The sequence below is a fragment of the Balaenoptera ricei genome, chromosome 11 (assembly GCF_028023285.1).
Source record: "Balaenoptera ricei isolate mBalRic1 chromosome 11, mBalRic1.hap2, whole genome shotgun sequence".
NCBI lineage: Eukaryota > Metazoa > Chordata > Mammalia > Artiodactyla > Balaenopteridae > Balaenoptera > Balaenoptera ricei.
In genome coordinates, this window is record NC_082649.1 from 33970994 (window position 1) to 33986428 (window position 15435).

General features: G+C 57.2%; 1 protein-coding gene across 3 annotated transcripts in view; it reads left to right on the forward strand.

Moving 5' to 3' along the window:
* The window catches only part of TFEB (transcription factor EB), a 47439-nt gene extending 37540 nt beyond the window's left edge, over positions 1–9899 (forward strand). For 2 of the 3 annotated variants that reach the window (XM_059938724.1, XM_059938722.1), the window contains exons 2-9: positions 3485–3707; positions 3788–4042; positions 4580–4657; positions 6188–6308; positions 6399–6455; positions 6962–7037; positions 7660–7807; positions 8805–9899. In XM_059938724.1, the coding sequence (XP_059794707.1) occupies positions 3501–3707; positions 3788–4042; positions 4580–4657; positions 6188–6308; positions 6399–6455; positions 6962–7037; positions 7660–7807; positions 8805–9293 (1431 nt within the window). In that variant the 5' untranslated portion in view covers positions 3485–3500 and the 3' untranslated portion in view covers positions 9294–9899. Of the gene's footprint in view, positions 1–2909; positions 2997–3484; positions 3708–3787; positions 4043–4579; positions 4658–6187; positions 6309–6398; positions 6456–6961; positions 7038–7659; positions 7808–8804 lie in introns of all 3 variants that reach the window. The other variant, XM_059938725.1, reaches the window with a different exon arrangement.
* Positions 9900–15435: the final 5536 nt, after the last annotated feature.

The following is a 15435-nucleotide window of genomic DNA, read 5'->3' on the forward strand; positions in this document are numbered from 1 at the left end:
GACTGGGCACTGGGGGAGGCTGCGAGTGGCCCTTAGGCTTTGAGTGAGCAGGTGTGCTTGGGGGTTGGGGGGGCGTTAGCACCCCCAGGGTCTCTCTTGGACCCCCCCATCCGCCCTCGGATCCCCTCACCCCTGAACTCCCGCCCTTAACCCCACACCCATCCCACCTGGCCACGCTTAGAGCAACCCAGGCTGGGAGCCAGGGCAGGGGGCTGGGACTCTGCGGGTAGCAGCAGCTCTGCGAGGGGGGTGAAAACTTTGACAACAGGGTTGGGGATGGAGAGTCACCTTCTGTCAGAGGACCAGGGACAGGCTAAGGCTTCTGACACTCTCTGATACACAGACAGCTGAGGTTCATAATTCAATATCCTCCCCCAGGAGGCTCTCACAGACCCCGGCGGGGTGGTGGGACAGGGATTCCTGCGTCCATTTTACAAATGAGCAAACTGAGGCTGGCGCAGGCAGTGAGAGGCTGGGCGGGCAGAGCCCATGTTCTCGCCCAGCCCAGGATGGGCGCCCAGCCCTTTGTGAGAGAAACAAGGGGCTCGTTCTCCCTCAGTCCTCCCCGTGCCGGCTGGCACTGCCAGGCTCGATGTCTGCACCCTCACCCCACCCCCGCCCCCATGGGCCAACTGAAGTTAGATTGTTCCTGAGGGGGAGGGGCTCACTGCATTTGTGAGCGGGCAGGGGGTGCAGCTGCGAGGGGAGTGAGCTGGGCTGGGGTCAGAGCCTGTGCGGTCTGCAGGGCTGCAGTTGTGGGAGGGGGGGCAAAGACAGGCTACCCCTCTGTAGGAGCACAGGACAGAGGTGGAGGCTGCAGATGTGTCCCTGCTGCAGGACAGAGGAGGGGGGGAACGGGTGCGTCTGCTCCTTTCTCCTTGGGAGCTGTCCTGCAGGGAGCGGGGCAGAGAGACCCCTGGGGCTGAGGCAGCCTCGTCACAAATTCCCGGCCTATTGGGGCAGAGGAGGGAGGAAGGGAGGTAAGGTTAGGGCCACTGAGTACTCAGCCCTCGAGATGGGTAGTGCTGCTCTACTTTGTAGGGCGGGATGCAGGGTGATTAGAAGGAGCCCTGGCTTGGGGGTCAGGTGGCTTGGGCGGCCCTGGATCAACCAGACATGCAACCTGGGACAAACGCCTTCCCAGCTCTACATGGAGACATGATGGTTTGAAGACCCTTTACCCTCACCCACCATGAGCCAGGGAGCCAGAATGTGGGATTGGGTCCCAGCACTGTCCCCGCTGCCCGAGACCTAACCTCCCTGTGCTTCTGTTTCTCCTTATCTGTAGAAGGAGAATAATAACCAAAGCTACCAGATGGGGCTGTTTGAGGTTAAAGTGCTTGGAACAGTGCCCAGCACACAGTAAATGCTCAGATACTTGCAAATTATTATTATTTCCATGATCCGGTGATTTTCACTGAATATATGCCAGTACCTTCCGCTAATGCTGACTTAGTCTGATGTCTGGCATTAGGCAGAACATGTCAGCCTGTGCTGCTTTCCTTTGCCACCCCCAGAGGTCTGGTCTCATCCTTAGGACCTTGGGGCACAGCTCTGGCCTCTGGTCTACGCTGTAGCTGACCCTCCAATCTTGTGCTGATCCATCACTCACCCACTCAGCCTACCAAGTGCTGCACACTGTTGAAGACACAATATTTTCATTTAACGCTCTCACCAATCTTCTGAAACTCTTTACAGGTAAGGGAACTGAGGCTCAGAGAAGTTAAGTGACTTGCCCAAGGTCACACAGCAAAGAAGTGGCAGAACTGAGATTCAAGCCCTGTTTGTAGCACTTGCTCAGCTACAAAGTTGTACTGCCTTTTGCAATATCGCTGAGAGGGGACCCTCCAGCCCCTGTCAGGACCTTATGGCATCTGGGCACCCCCAGGGCCCCTGCACCTCTCAGAGAGTCTCAGCCCATCCCAGCTGGGAAGCACCTTAGAAATCACCCAGTCCAAGGTTTTCATCTTGTGGATGGGGAGATGAAGACTCAGAGAGGGGGAAGGATATGCCCGGGGTCACTCAGTGAGCTAGGGACAGAGTGCAACCAGCTGCAAGACTCATTCTGTCCTGTCCTGCCCCCTTCCCAAATAGGCCTTAGTCCCCTGTCCTCCTGAGACCCTTCAAAGATCAGGGCTGATGTGCTGGGTGGTGGAAAGCTCTCCCTGGGCCCTGGGAGGACCAGGTGCCCTGCAGTGGCCCTCCCTGCGCAGGGTTACAATGGCCTGAGGACTTGCCTTTCTCATTTACTGGACTGTAGATGCCAGGAGCTCAGGGACTGCAGCTGGCTCGCTGCTGTATGGCCAATGCTGGTTCATAAATAGTAACCATTCCTGCACATGTTCATAGAGGCCTGAGGCACAGCAGTGAACAAGACAGACAAAATGCCTGCCCTCAGGGGAGTTTGCATTCCTGTTGAGAAAGAGATAGAGAATGAATTGAAATAAGTAAGCAAAAATGTGTAATATTTAAGATGGTGATAAGTGACATGGAGAAACAAAACAGGGAAGGAGCATAAAGTCATGGGGGGAGGAGCTGGTGGGGGGTTTGCAGTTTTAACTAGGGTAGTCATGGAAGGTCTCTGTAAGGAGGTGACCCACTTGAGTGGTGGAGGTGAAGGAATGAGCCATGGTGGTGTCTGGGGGATGGGCACCTCAGGCAGAGGGAAGCGCAGGTGCAAAGGCCCTGAGGTAGGAAACGTGCCTGGTATGTCTGAGGGATTGGGTGTGGCTGGAGCAGATGGAACAAGGAGGAGAGTAGGAGATAATAGGGTCACAGGGACCATGAGGTGGGGACAGATCATAGAGGGCTTTTTATGGTAAGGACTTTGGCTTTTACACTGAGTGAAACAGGAGCCATGGAGAGTTCTGAGCCGAAAGAGGGACAGGATCTAACTTTGGTTTTAACAGGACCCCTCTAATTACTGAGTTGCAAGTAGAATGTCATGGGGCAAGCAGGAGGGAGTCTGACGTTAGGAGGCGCCTTCAGGAAGCCAGGTAAGTCATAGCAGAGGCTGGGCTCACACTGGTGGCAGCGAGGCAGTGGCAGAGGAGGATGTATTTGAGGTCAGATCTGGAGGCTCACCAGGTGGCATGAGAGAAAGGAGTCAAGGTTGACTTCAAGTCTGGGAGGCTGACCTGGAGGGAGTCTCCATCTCTGGCCCAAGAACCAGCAGACTTGGGTTTAAGTCTCTGTCACCCACTTGCCTGGTGACCTGGGGCAAATCTCTCCCCCTCTCCTGTAAAATGTGGTTGCCCTTGTCTTGGCCCCTTCCCCAAGACCCCGTGCACTTTGTTTTGTTTTTTGTTTGTTTTGGGCTGCACGGCGTGGCTTGCGGGATCTTAATTCCCTGACCAGGGATGGAACCCGGGCCCCCTGCAGTGGAAGCACAGAGTCCTAGCCACTGGGCCGCCAGGAAAGTCCCAGGACCCCATGCACGTTGACGGGGACCGTGCCTCACAGCACTGCCCCCTCCCGTCCGCAGGGAGCCAGCAGCCAGCATGGCGTCACGCATCGGGCTCCGCATGCAGCTCATGCGGGAGCAGGCGCAGCAGGAGGAGCAGCGGGAGCGCATGCAGCAGCAGGCCGTCATGCATTACATGCAGCAGCAGCAGCAGCAGCAGCAGCTGGGCGCGCCGCCCACCCCCGCCATCAACACCCCCGTCCACTTCCAGTCTCCGCCGCCTGTGCCCGGGGAGGTGCTGAAGGTAAGGCCTGCTCCACCCTGACCCTTCGCCCCGGTCCTCGGAGCCCCCGCCCTGAGCCCTTTACCTCCTCCCCCCTCCAGGTGCAGTCCTACCTGGAGAACCCCACCTCCTACCACCTGCAGCAGTCCCGGGACCAGAAGGTGCGGGAGTACCTGTCTGAGACCTACGGGAACAAGTTTGCTGCCCACATCAGCCCTGCTCAGGGCTCCCCAAAGCCCCTGCCAGCCGCCTCCCCGGGCCTGCGGGCCGGACACGTGTTGTCGTCCTCAGCCGGCAACAGTGCTCCCAACAGCCCCATGGCCATGCTGCACATCGGCTCCAACCCTGAGCGGGAGGTGAGTGAGGAGCTGGCCGGTGCCTGCCACCAGCGGAGCTGGGGCCACGTGCTGCGCTCCTGGGACTCCTGGTCTAATGGCAGAGGCAAGATACTGCCCTCAGGGAGCCCCGGTCTGAGGGGAGACACGGCCCCGCCCTCGGGGAGCCCGGGTCTGAGGGGAGACACGGCCCCGCCCTCGGGGAGCCCCAGTCTCCCAGGAGAAGCATCCCTACTTTGGAAACCTCTGCTAGGGGGACACAGGAGACTCCTACAGGAATGTCCAGCACTCCTGCAAAGCCATGTCCTGACAGAGGGTATATACAGCCACCTCCCTGCGCAGCTTGGCTCCTTGGGCAGAGCCCTGGCCTGGGCCTTGGGGCCTGGGGGCCCTGGGCAGCTCATCCCCTCTCTGGGTCTGTTTCCATCCCCCCAGATGAGCAGATGGGGTGAGGTGGGCGCCAAGGTCCCTTCAGGTCAGTGGCTGTCCCAGTGCCCCTTTTCCCCTGCCTTTCTCCGAGTAGGCACCCCCCAATATGGACTATTTTTTCCCTTTCAGTTTGATGTCATCGACAACATTATGTGTCTGGACGATGTCCTGGGCTTCATCAATCCAGAAACTCAGATTCCCAACACGGTATTGCTGGCCAGGGCGGGGCGGGTGTGTCAGAGGGAGGGGCAGTGGCCCTGCAGCGGCTGTGAGCCTGGAGAGAACTAGAATGTCTCCTACAGAGATGAGAGTCACCTCCATCAAATCATGTGACGAGGGCCCAGGGTCCGGCAGAGCTGTGAATCCAGAGGGTGCACCTCAGCCTGCGCGCATGGTGGGGCTTGTGGGGGGAGAGGGGCTGGGGAGGGCTTCCTGGGTCGGGGGTGGGGCAGGAGGCACTGGTACTGAGGGAGCAGTGTGGCCCCAGGAAGGCCTGGAGCTGATGAGTTTCTCTGAGATGTGGGGCCCCCTCTTCTACCAAGCCCAGGACCCAGAAAGCACAGGCCTGTGTCCCTCACTCCGAGGGGCAGGTGATTTCAGGCTGGTTCGGTTCCCTCCCTCCAGCAGCCTCCTGGCAGCGTTAATGCTCTCTGGGCTGCCTGGGCAGAGGTGACAGGGCAGGTGGGAAGGGGTCAGGCTTGGAATCCAGAGGCCTCGATTCTGGCTTTGGCTGTGACTCTGGGAAGTCCCTTAACTGTTCTGAGCCCCTGGGGATGATGCCTTCTACCCACGGGCTGGTGGGAAAATTAGATAAGGCAAGAAATTGGGGGCTAGCTCTGCACAAGGGGGGACAGGTACTTACACTGAGCAGGTGGAATTGCAGGTGTTCCCTTCCCTTTTTTTTGGAGATCCCTGAACCTTAGCTGCTCACGCCTGCCCCTTGGGCCCCAGCCCATGCTGCTGAGGGAAGTCAAGGCGTCAGTCCTCAATCCCTGCTGCCTGGTGACAGTGCCCAGGGGCTCATCAGGAGTTGGCCGGGGCCAGTGGGTCGGAAGCCTGCTGCCAGCAGGGGCATCGGGGGCTGGGAGGGCAGAGAGGAGGGCACAGCGTCTGGCCCCTTTAGTGGGGGCCAGGGTACCCTGCAGGTACCTCTGGGCCTGTGATTTGCTCTGTGTGAATGTGTGGCAGGAACTGGGAAGATCTTTCCAGAACTCAAACCTGTCCCTGTGGGGCCCGTTTAAACCCCCAATGGCCGCTCATCACCAAGTCCCAGGGGCTCTGCAAGTGGAACCTGCCCTCCAGCGTCCGGCAGGATCTCCCCCCACTCCCCCGCCACCACTGCACTCCTTCAGCTTGAGGTGCTTGTGACCTCATGCTCTGTCCTGGCCGCTTCCCCGCTCAGCCGTCCCCCTGCCCATAGTGCCCTTCCTCACCACGCCCTCTGAAAACCTTCCAGAAACTCCAGAATAGATTAGGTGCCCCTCCCCTTGGCTTCCAAAGGCCCTGGGGGAAATCCTCTCACCCACTATCTCCTCTCTCTCCAGCTGCTTCCCAGCGCTGGCTGGTTGCTCCTTGAGGGCAGGGGCTGCCTCTTATTCAGCTCTGGACTCTGCCCTGGGTGACCCCAGCGCAGCCTCCCCCAGTGTCCCGGGGAATCCTGGGACGATGGGCCCTGGGGAGAGCCCCCCGAAGACAGGGGGCTGCTCATCGGGTACCCTTCCCCACCTCACCCTGCAGCTGCCCCTGTCCAGCAGTCACCTAAATGTGTACAGTGGAGACCCCCAGGTCACCACCTCCCTGGTGGGCGTCACCAGCAGCTCCTGCCCAGCCGACCTGACCCAGAAGCGAGAGCTTACAGGTACCAGCCCGCTGCTTCCCTGCGCCCCAGCTCCCGAGTCCTGCCACTTCCCTTCCTCTCCCAGCTCCTCTCTCCTCTCCTGTTCTCCAGATGCTGAGAGCCGGGCCCTGGCCAAGGAGCGACAGAAGAAAGACAATCACAACCTCAGTGAGTCTCCCCAGCCCCTCTTCCTCCCCTCACCTGGGCTGGCTCAAAAGCCACTCTCTGTCCTGCACAGCTTCTAGGAAGGATTCCCTACCCAAGGCCTTAAAATCCTGGCATTGGTGTGACTGGGTTCAGCACAGCCCTCTTCCCGTCAGCCCTTTCTAGGAAGGGGTGGGAGAGGAGCTCCAGGGAAGAGGTATTCATGAAATTCCCAGCACTTCAGAGGGAATGAGTTTATCAGATTGTTTTCTTTAGGGCGTGGAGTCTGGAAGGAGTTCTGGGCAGTGGAGAGAGAGAGAGCCTTCCCCAGGCAGCTTCGCCCGCTGCAGCCTGACCCCCTTAGCTGTGTCCGACCTGCCCCCCACACCCTCACCCCCATAGAAATCCCATTTGGTTGGTCACCCATTACTTCCCAGAAGGACTAAGGCATCCCTGCTTGGGCTGGACCCTTCGTCCCAGGTGGGGTCCTCATCCCCCTAATGACCCCTCCTGGAATGTGTTACTTTTAGTTGAAAGGAGGCGGAGGTTCAACATCAACGACCGCATCAAGGAGCTGGGAATGCTGATCCCCAAGGCCAACGACTTGTGAGTGGGTTTCCTGGAGGAAGGGAAGGGAGGGCAGCAGCTCACAGGTATTAACTGCTGGTTGCCAGGGGGAAGGGATGGGAAGAGAATCCCTTGGTTACTGCCTTAAAGATCTTATCATCTATTTGGGAAAAGAAGATTCCTCCCTCCCCCAAATAAGGAAGGCTCAAGACAGAGGAGCAGATGTCCCAGAAGTGAGGGTGGGGTCAGGGGTACTTCCTGAAGGAGGAGTCATGCTGGAGTCATGCTGGGAAAGTTTGGCGAGGCCACAGGACTGGTGCAGAGGTGGTCCAGGGACAGGAGTAGTGAGAGTCAAGGATGGGTGTGGGTGTGGGTGTTGGTGGCAGGAATGGGAGGCCTGGGGAAGGAGGCTGCTCCGAATTGCTTGGTTCCTGGGATTAGGGACGTGGGTGGTGGCACCATAGTTACCTGGGAAGGCCCGTTCTGTGCAGATGGAGATCAGCTTCCTTCATAAGTAGGGGTTGGCTGGATCTGGGATTTGGGGCAAAGTTGGGAGAGGCGACATAAGCTCCGAACAGGGTTTTACTTCCACCCACTAAGCTCCTGGCAAATACTTGACCCCTCCTCTGAGCATGCACCTCTGATTCTGCCTGGCCTGCAGGGATGTGCGCTGGAACAAGGGCACCATCCTCAAGGCCTCTGTTGATTACATCCGGAGGATGCAGAAGGACCTGCAGAAGTCCCGGGAGCTGGAGAACCACTCTCGGCGCCTGGAGATGACCAACAAGCAGCTCTGGCTCCGCATCCAGGTCTGGCCCCTGAACTTGGACTTCTTGGGTAGCTCGGACTCCTGACCCCTGGCCTGAGTCCTGACCCCAGGGGCAGTGCTTATACTTCTGAAGTTGGAGACATGGGGATGATGCCCATGAGGAGGGAGGACGTATCAGTCAGGATGTTATAGTTTGGTAACAAACAATCCCCAGCAGCTTTAAGCAACAGATGTCAGCTGGAGGGCCTGTTTCGTGAGACCCTCATTCTGGGACCCAAGCTGACGGACAGGCACATCTAGAGCTGGCTCTTAAAGCCATGTGTCACCCTTAGGGTGACACTTGTCCCTTCTGCTCACATTTCCTCCATCAATGCAAGCACATGCCTATACCTAACGTCAAGGGGGCAGGAAAGGGCAAACCTACCCCTGTGGGAGGCAGAGAGCTGGGACTTTATGGTGGGTAATGCTAAGAATCACCACAGGGGACAAGAGAAAGAATAAAGGCTTGGGAGAGTCCATCCTACCACCTAGAGCTGCCTAGTCCTGGCTCTGTGTTGAAGGCCTCTTGTCCTCTTTGGACCTGAGGCTGGTCATCTATACAAAGGGCAGCTGGACTACAGCTTAAAATTCTTCTATTTCTTATGGTAGATAATACAATTCACATTACAATCCAGCACACATAGCCATACTCAAAGTGAAAAATCAAAGTTTCATGAAAGAACCCTCATCCTTAATAGATGCAGTGCATTCTGATAGTTTCTCGTCTAGTCTAGTCTAGGCAAATCTATTTCAATTAAAAAAATAGAGAGCTGGTCAAGGCTCACTGTAGTGGTTTCCCAACCCACTCATGAGTTGCGACTTGTAGTTTGAAAAAACACTGGTCTAGACTCTAGAGCTGCCCTATGCTTCCTCCCAGCTGAGACATTTTGTGGTCTTGGGTGCCACAAAAGGAGGGGCAAGGGCTGCAGCGGAGGTGGGGGGCGGGCAACGGGTGCCCACGGGTGTGCACCTCCAGCCTCTGTCTGCCGCACCTGCAGGAGCTGGAGATGCAGGCTCGGGTGCACGGCCTCCCCACCACCTCGCCCTCGGGCATGAACATGGCCGAGCTGGCCCAGCAGGTGGTGAAGCAGGAGCTACCCAGCGAGGAGGGTCCGAGGGAGGCCCTGCTGTTGGGGGCCGAGGTCCCCGACCCTGAGCCACTGCCGGCTCTGCCCCCCCAGGCCCAGCTGCCCCCGCCAGCCCAGCCAGCCCAGCCACCGTCCCCATTCCACCACCTGGACTTCAGCCACAGCCTGAGCTTTGGGGGCGGGGGCAACGAAGGGCCCCCAGGCTACCCCGAACCTCTGGGGCCAGAGCATGGCTCCCCGTTCCCCAACCTGTCCAAGAAGGATCTGGACCTCATGCTCCTGGACGACTCACTGCTACCACTGGCCTCCGACCCCCTCTTCTCCACCATGTCCCCCGAGGCCTCCAAAGCCAGCAGCCGCAGGAGCAGCTTCAGCATGGAGGAGGGCGACGTGCTGTGACCTGGGCCACGGGGGTGGGCCTGGGGGGTGGGAGAGCCAGGGCCACCTCCCTCCCACCCTCCAGCCTGTACTTGTGTGTGAAGTAGCCCCTGCCCTGCCTCACTCCGCCCTGTCGGCCCCCTGTTTGGGCTTAGTGCCCTTGGCAGTCCGTGGGGTCGGAAGCCCCCCACCCAGGGGCAGCCCTCTTGATGGGGCTGGGCAGGAATAGGCCTTCAGCCCGGCTCCCGGAGGTGAAATCATGAGGGCGAGGGAGGATACAGGGTGTGCTGGAGGTAAGACGAGGTCCTACCTTCTGAGCCTGGTCCCCCCACCGATGAAGGAGGACTCGTTGGAACCAGGGGTCCAGAAGTTCCTTCTTGGAGGCAGTGACTGGTCCAGGGGGTGCCCAGGCCTGCCTTTCTGGACTCTGATGGCAACAAGCCCGTCCTCCAGCCTGGCACTCCCCCCACCCCCCTTTGGTGCTAACAGCTCTCCATCAAGTGGTGTGAGGGCGGGGGTGGCCAGAAGAGGAGGCGCTGGGTTCAAGTTAGAGTGGGGTCACTGCTGGAAGAGCAGCTCCCCTCCAGGCTCCCCACTTTGTGCCTTTAGTAAACACTGTGCTTTGTACCTGTTTGTCCTGTCTCTTTGGAGGGGGGTCTGGGGACAACAGAGATGGGAGGATTCAACCCGGTGGGCTCCTTTCTGGATTCAGAGTTCAAATGCCCCCATGGGGATCAGGGAAGGGGGATACAGACAGGAGGGACTGAGTCCATCACCTAGTTTCCCCCAACTCCCCAGCCCTGCCCCATGGGAAGCTGGAGATCTCGCCTTACTTAGGAGGCTCGGGAGCTGCGGGGGGCCTTGTCCCTCCTCGCGGCCACAAGGTGGCGCCGCAGCCCTGCTGGTCTCACACCTCCAGCTGTGGCCTGAGACCACTGACCCGGGTGATGTGGGAGACCCCGTTGCTTGTCCAAGTCTACTGCTCCTAACTGCTGCTCTTGGGCACTGTGGGTCCAGGCTACCCCTGGCCGGGGATGGGGGGCATGTTTCTCCTGTCCCCACCCCCAGTTCTTTCCCCTCCATAGGTCGGCTGCCTGATCTGTGCGGACAAGGCCCTCTGCCCTCTGACTTAGTGTCTCTAGCAGGACAGACTCCCTAGGAAATGAGGGGCTGCATCCTTCTATGGGTTTGGGGAAAGAGAGACCATGTAAACCAGTTTGGGAGGAGGTGGGAGCACTCCCACCTGGGAGTTTGGGTGGATGCTGGGTGGTGCCCAGGGCGTGGGTTCTGCTCCGGCACCATCAGGCAGCCAGGCCCCCACTAACCTTTTTCTCTCTCTGGGCTAAAGCTCCCTCACTGCACAATAGTTCCTGGGGCCTCTGCTCCAAGATCCTGGGGCTTTATGACCTCGCCCAGGATGGGGAAACGGGCTTGGGGCAGAGAGGGGTGAAGGGGGAGCTTTTTGAGCCCTGGGTGTCTTGGGGGGAGGGAGGAGAGGGTCTCTGGGGGTTTCCCTGGTTCTCCCTTGACTTCCCACAGTCTCTTCAGGCAAAAACCAAAGTGGCTTCCCCCTCATGGGGCCCTATGAGGCCAAAGGGGCCTAATTAAAAAAAAGAAAAATCCCAGGATGAAAATGGCTAAGTGGGCAATTTCCTCCTTGCAGAATGGGAGATTGAATCAACGTTGGAACAATTAATGTGTGCGGGAGAGAAGGAAAGGGGGCCGGGTGTGTGGGTGCTGATGACGGCTGGGCTGGGGATTAATCTCAAGGTCAGATGGAGCCGTGGATGACCTTGTGAGTTGGAGCCAGCCCAGGTGCTGGCACCTCCTTCCAGTTCCAGGTGCCACCCTGCTGCCGGCACCTGCCCACAGCCTGGGAACCTCCCTTTCAGCCCCTCCTGGGGCAGGTCCTGGACTCTGGCTGGGAGATACCTGATGGGGGAGGCATGGGGGTGTGGAAATCCCAAGGCCATCCTTCAGATCATTGAGGACTCTCTCCTACCCCCATCTGTTCTCCCCCTTCACCCTGGGGACTGACTCAGTGGAGTGGAGAGCTGCCCTCCTGCTTCCTCAAGCAGCCCCTCAAGACCATGGTATCCCCCCTGCACCTGCCTGCAGGCTTCCTGCCCCGAGGTTCCTTCAGCCTGGCCACCACCTGCAGCTGGGGAAGCAGGGTCTGGACAGCCAGCCCATGGGGCAGCACTGGGGAGTGAGTTGGGGGGAGGTTCTGCCCACAGGAGGGTGCCACAGAGCCAGGAGCGGGCAGCTGCCGGCTCCCCTGGCAGGGGTGGGTGGGGCCGATGTCTCAGCTTAATTGTGCTTTTCAAGCTGTCTGCCTGCGGGCCCTGCAGGTTTGGTTCAAGCAGGCACAGAGGCTACCTCCAGAATTTCAGCAAGCCACCAGAAAGTGTTTGTGTATCTGAGACTGGTCTGCATGACCCTTAGCCTGTGGCTGGAATGGCGTCGGCCAACAGCTTCTGACTGGTGGTTATGAACATCTCTGATTAAATAAGAAGAGGATGCAGTCTTCATCCACACCCTTTACTTGGTAGACAACACCTTTCCAGACGTCGGGTCCACGACGGGGAAACTGTTTGTAAAAAGGTGGAGTGGGTGAGGGATTGGTGTGAAGGCAGAGACGGACCTGTCAAACCCCCTCGTTTCACTGAGGAAACCCCATGGCCTTGAGAACAAGCCAAAGTGTGAAAAGGTAGTGGGGTCTGGGAAGGGGTCCAAGCCAGGTTGGGGGAGGACAAGCAGCTGCAGCTCCTTTGGGTCCCCTGTGGAGCCCCAAAGCCAAGCAGGTATACTGGGTGTGAGGGTCCTGCCACCCTCAGCTCCACTCCCTGTATCTGCTTGTCCTTCCCCCACCAGCTGCTGGCTTCTCACCTCTTGTACTGGGAGGAAGTTGGAATCCGAGGCCCATGAAGTAAAATAGGCACACTCACCAGGGTGTACACACAGGAAGGTGGCTTTCTACCCCTGACGTCTGTGGAGCATTTCCCTGCTTGTTCAGATAGAAGGCCAAGAGTGGACTCCGGGCCCTGCTGAGGACAGGCCGGGGGTGGCGCTGGCTCTCAGCTCCTTATACCCACGTCCTCAGCATTGGGAAGTCTTGGACGTCCAACGGCATCTCCTCCAAGGCCTGCTCCACCATCTGTAGAACAGGGCTGTCTAGAAAGCCAGAAGTGGAGTGAAGCCTGGGGTGGGGATGGAGGGGGGAGAAGCAGGACCTCAGTATGTCCTCCCTGGAATTTCTCAAGTTTCCATCACCCACCGTTCCTTTTTTTTTTTTTTCCCCCAACATCTTTATTGGAGTATAATTGCTTTACAATGGTGTGTTAGTTTCTGCTGTATAACAAAGTGAATCAGCTATACATATACATATATTCCCATATCTTCTCCCTCTTGCATCTCCCTCCCACCCTCCCTAACCCACCCCTCTAGGTGGTCACAAAACACCCAGCTGATCTCCCTGTGCTATGCAGCTGCTTCCCACTAGCTATCTATTTTACATTTGATAGTGTATATATGTCAATGCTACTCTCTCACATCGTCCCAGCTTACCCTTCCCCCTCCTCGTGTCCTCAAGTCCATTCTCTACGTCTGCGTCTTTATTCCTGTCCTGCCGCTAGGTTCTTCATAACCATTTTTTTTTTTTTTAGATTCCATATATATGTGTTAGCATATGATATTTGTTTTTCTCTTTCTCACTTACTTCACTCTGTGTGACAGACTCTAGGTCCATCCACCTCACTACGAATAACTCAATTTCGTTTCTTTTTATGGCTGAGTAATATTCCATTGTACATATGTGCCACATCTTCTTTATCCATTCATCTGTCGATGGACACTTAGGTTGCGTCCATGTCCTGGCTATTGTAAATAGAGCTGCAATGAACATTGTGGTACATGACTCTTTTTGAATTATGGTTTCTCAGGGTATATGCCCAGTAGTGGGATTGCTGGGTCATATGGTAGTTCTATTTTTAGTTTTTTAAGGAACCTCCATACTGTTCTCCATAGTGGCTGTATCAATTTACATTCCCACCAACAGTGCAAGAGGGTTCCCTTTTCTCCACACCCTCTCCAGCATTTATTGTTTGTAGATTTTTCACCCACCGTTCCTTTAAATCAGAGATTCTTCACTGCTTGGAGATACTGGCTTGGATGAGCGTCTCATATACACTATGGATATCACCCCCCACATAGCCTCCTAACAACGAACGCTAAGTTTAACCCTCCTGCTCCCAACCCATGCCTCCCTCCCCATCTCAGAGCCCGGGCCCCTCCACGCCACCTGGCATGTCAGCTGGAGCAACTAGAAAGAGCTCCTTCAATTCACCTCCTGTCCCTCACCTCCTGAGACCTTCACCTCCCAGGGTCCAGCCCCCATTCCCCTCTTGGGCTCCTCCAGCCTCATCTTTTTTCTTTGCTCTCTCTTTTCTGAGGGGGGCAGTGAAATTTATACAATATTTAAGCAGCCAGAGCCGAGTCCGGGAAGATATTATTAATGTAAAAGGGACGGGCTGCAAATGCTTTTGGACCTGGTTACAATTAGAGGGTGATTTTTCTAAAGGTCAATGAATTCAGATAATATTCAGGGGGGAGAGAAATTTAATACCTTTTTAGTGAATTAATTAATTATAATATTATATCGGCTTGGGGTTCTTTTCCAGAGTGATTAAGGGAGCAATCTGTCTTCTGTGAGGCCGGGGAGCGGTGCCTGTCGCCAGCGAGGACCCTGTCTCAGGGCTCAGGATGGGGGTCCTTCCCCCTCTTCTCACTCTGGAGGTGGCCAGGGAGCTGGAGGGGCTGCGGGTAGCAGGGGAGGCAGGCGGGACCTGGTCTGGGCCAGGGCAGGTGCGGTGATTGGCAGTGCCCTTTGCCCTCAGCCTGGCCCTCCTCCTGCTGCCTGGTCGCTGAGCCACGCGCCATAGCTTGAGAAGCTGCGGTGTGGGTTATGGCCTCCTCCTTTACACTTGGAGAAACCGAGGCCCACTGGGTTCAGGGCCTTGACCTGAACCCCATTATGAGTTAAGACAGACTGGGGTGGTGGAGCTGGCTGGAATAACAAGAAGGCTCCCCCCACCTCCTGGAAAATCTCCATTGGCCTGTGTAGTTCCCCTTTCAGAAGAAAGAGGCTCTTTAAGGGCATAGTATGTGCCCAGGCTCTGCTTGTAAAATGAAAATGTCCCAGGAGTGCTGATAAGTCAAGTTGCTGTGAGGCCTGGAGAGGAAATAGCTAAGACTTCTGACACTGGAGAACCCTGAAAGCACCCTGGGGAGTGCGCCTCTCACCCACTTGTGCATTCATCCATGTGTTCAATCATTCAGTCACTCAAACATTTGTGGCATGCCCACTCTTGTGCCATCTCGGACAGACTGAAATAGCCCTTCGCGAGGGCCCACCGACCACATCTTGAGCCCCAGGTGCTCATCTGAGCGATGGAGGGTGGGCTGGGGAGAACTCTGTGGTCCCTTTCCACCCAGACAGCAGCCCGCCTCCACCTGAGGGCAGGAAGACTGGCTGCAAGATAGTGGTTATTCATTCTCAGCAAACCTTGAGCACTCCTTAGAGCCAGCTCTGTGCTGGGTGCTGGGGATGCCCTGGTGGATAAGGGACAGTCCCTAGTCTCTAGGAGCCAGTCCCCAGGCAGGTGGGGGCGAGGAGACAGGCACATGAACAGCCATGGTGATTCAGCAAGGGGTTACAGGAAGGCAGAGGCGGTATTAAACTGAATCATGAGGGACCAGGCTGACAAGGAGATGGAGGGGGCATTCCAGGCACAGGGCACGCGGTGTGCGAAGGCCGCCTGTGGATCAGAGGGCTGGGGAGACGGGCGGCAGATGAAGCTGGGGGGCCCAGGCACTGACCAGAAGACTATTCCACGAGGCACAGGTTTTGGGTCCAGGAAGGCAGGGAGCAGCAGAACCAAACGGGCCTGTGCTGAAATGTGGGCTCTGCCGTGGCTTGCCGTGTTAAGGGGGGTGGGGGAGACTTTCTCTGCCTCGGTTTCCCTTCTGTAACTGGGGACTGCCATCTCTACCTCCCAAGGTTGTTGTGGGAATTAAAGGAATAACTGAAGGGAAATGCCAGGCACAGCATCTTGCTCAAGGTGTGGCTCCAGACTTACTTCCAGTTGGCCCTCGAGGGGCGGGT